We start from the raw sequence: 1,951 nt of genomic DNA, 5'->3' as shown, positions 1-1,951 counted from the left end.
GCCCATGGCAAAAAGTTAGTCTAGAGCCCTGTCCTGAATACAAACTCCACAAAAGAGGGGCCTGAATACTGAAGGCTCGGCCCCCCATTCTACTTTTAAATACTCTAGGAACCACAAACAAGCTTGCAGTCTGAGAGCGAAGTGCTCTAATGGGTTGATAGGGTACTATTAGGTCTTTAAGATGAGATGGGGCCTGATTATTCCAGACCTTGTATGTTAAATTCGATTCCGGATTTAACAGGGATGCAATGAGGAAAAACCAGTGTCGGTGAAATGTGCTCTCTTGGTCTGGTCCCTGTCAGTATCTTTGCTGCAGCATTGCGGACCATCTCAAGGTTTTTTAGGACATTTTTAGGAGATCCTGGTAATAAGGAATTATAGTCCAGCCTAGAAGTAAGTTTTTCAGCATCACTTAAACGGGATGTTTTTAATTTGAACCAGATTCCGCAAATGGAAGTCCAACACGTTTGTTAACCATATATGCACTGAATGATATATCCTGGTCAAAAATGACTCCAAGATTCCTCACAGTGTTACTGGAGGGTTAGATTTTTATAGGTGAGTACAATAACCTCAGTTTTATCTGAATTTAGAAGCAGAAAAGTAGACGTTATCCAAGTCTTTATGTCTTTAAGACATTCCTGTATTTTAACAAATTGGTGTGTGTTATCTGGCTTAATAGATATATAAAGCTGGGTGTCATCTGCATAGAAGTGAAAATGTATGCTATGTTTTCTGATGATACTGCCTAAGGGAAGCATGTATAATATAAACAGAATTGGTCCTAGCACCGAACCCTGTGGAACTCTATAACTAACCTTAGTGTGTTAAGAGGACTCTCTATTTACATGTACAAATTAGAGTCTGATAGATTGATATTCAAAACATTGTACAGTACCTTTAATACCTACAGCATACATAATCGCTGTAATAAAATAAATCAAGGATTTTTTTCCTTCCCACTGTCGCCAAGTGCTTGCTCTAAGAGGGTCCTCTGATGGTTGGGGTTTTCTTTGTATCGTTACAGACTCTTTACCTTACAATATAAGGCACCTGTTGTGAGACAGTTTGTCTGCATGGTGCTTTAGTTCCTCACCATGTCTGAGTAAGATGCAGCCAAATGCTGTGAGAGTGATGAATATGGAGCAAATGCTGTCAAGGCGTAGTGCAAACCAGCGGGAGGTCATCAGGAACAAAAACCACGCCTCTGCAACGAGACGAAAAAATGCATTTCATTATAAAGAAGATGACCAGGTTAATCTTTTGAGCAGGTTCACTTTACAAGACATTTCATGAGACCCAAATATCTCACACATGTAATTTATTATAAAGCGATTTGTACAATATAAAGCGCCTTGAGGTGACTGTTGTCATATAAATGAAACTGAATTAAAGTCTTCCAGGCTTCTTCGCTATCATTACTGATTTACAACATTTTTAACTTTTTTTCAGCTGGAGACGCATAGCTTATCTTCCCAAGGCCTCTTAGGAGAGATAGTTAAGCAAATGATCAACTTTGAATTGACCTGTGATAACCTTTCTTAAGAGGGGAAAATGCCTTTACAAATATGCTCCCAGAAGGTATTCATTGACAGACTGAGAGCAAATTATCCAGAATTCCAGTTCTACTTGGAACTATGAGTAGTTTTCTTTATCGCTTGAAATTCCTTTAAAATCAGCTAAAAAATCTTAGTTTTAACCATCCATAAATAGTTCATAAAGAGTAAACCTGAATGCAGGTCCTGATGGGCATCAAATGCCTTCTTTAACCTCTCCTCAGCCTTGAGGGCTCTGATGGTGGAAAGACCCTGAAGAGACAAGGACAGGTGGGAGAAGACTGGACTCCGCGCTGTAGGAAAAGATTAGCTGTGAGAAACTGTTAAACAGCCAGCGTCATTGAACCTACAGTTTAAAATGATGAGTTTATGATAGGATCGGAATAAAAATAAGC

At 39.1% G+C, this 1,951-nt stretch overlaps 1 protein-coding gene across 1 annotated transcript in view; it reads right to left on the bottom strand.

Moving 5' to 3' along the window:
- Positions 1–1,951, bottom strand: part of LOC102209495 (multidrug resistance-associated protein 4-like) — a 24,480-nt gene that overhangs the window by 4,559 nt on the left and 17,970 nt on the right. Inside the window, exons 20-21 of the mRNA XM_005744282.1 lie at positions 1,730–1,849; positions 1,097–1,207 (exon numbers count right to left, since the gene is read on the bottom strand). Coding sequence (XP_005744339.1) covers positions 1,097–1,207; positions 1,730–1,849 — 231 coding nt within the window. The remainder of the gene's footprint in view (positions 1–1,096; positions 1,208–1,729; positions 1,850–1,951) is intronic.

Source organism: Pundamilia nyererei, unplaced genomic scaffold (genome assembly GCF_000239375.1).
Source record: "Pundamilia nyererei isolate P.nyererei 1_Seehausen unplaced genomic scaffold, PunNye1.0 scaffold00141, whole genome shotgun sequence".
Lineage (NCBI taxonomy): Eukaryota > Metazoa > Chordata > Actinopteri > Cichliformes > Cichlidae > Pundamilia > Pundamilia nyererei.
Note: the sequence above shows the minus strand (reverse complement) of the source record. Positions and strands in the feature narration are given on the sequence as shown.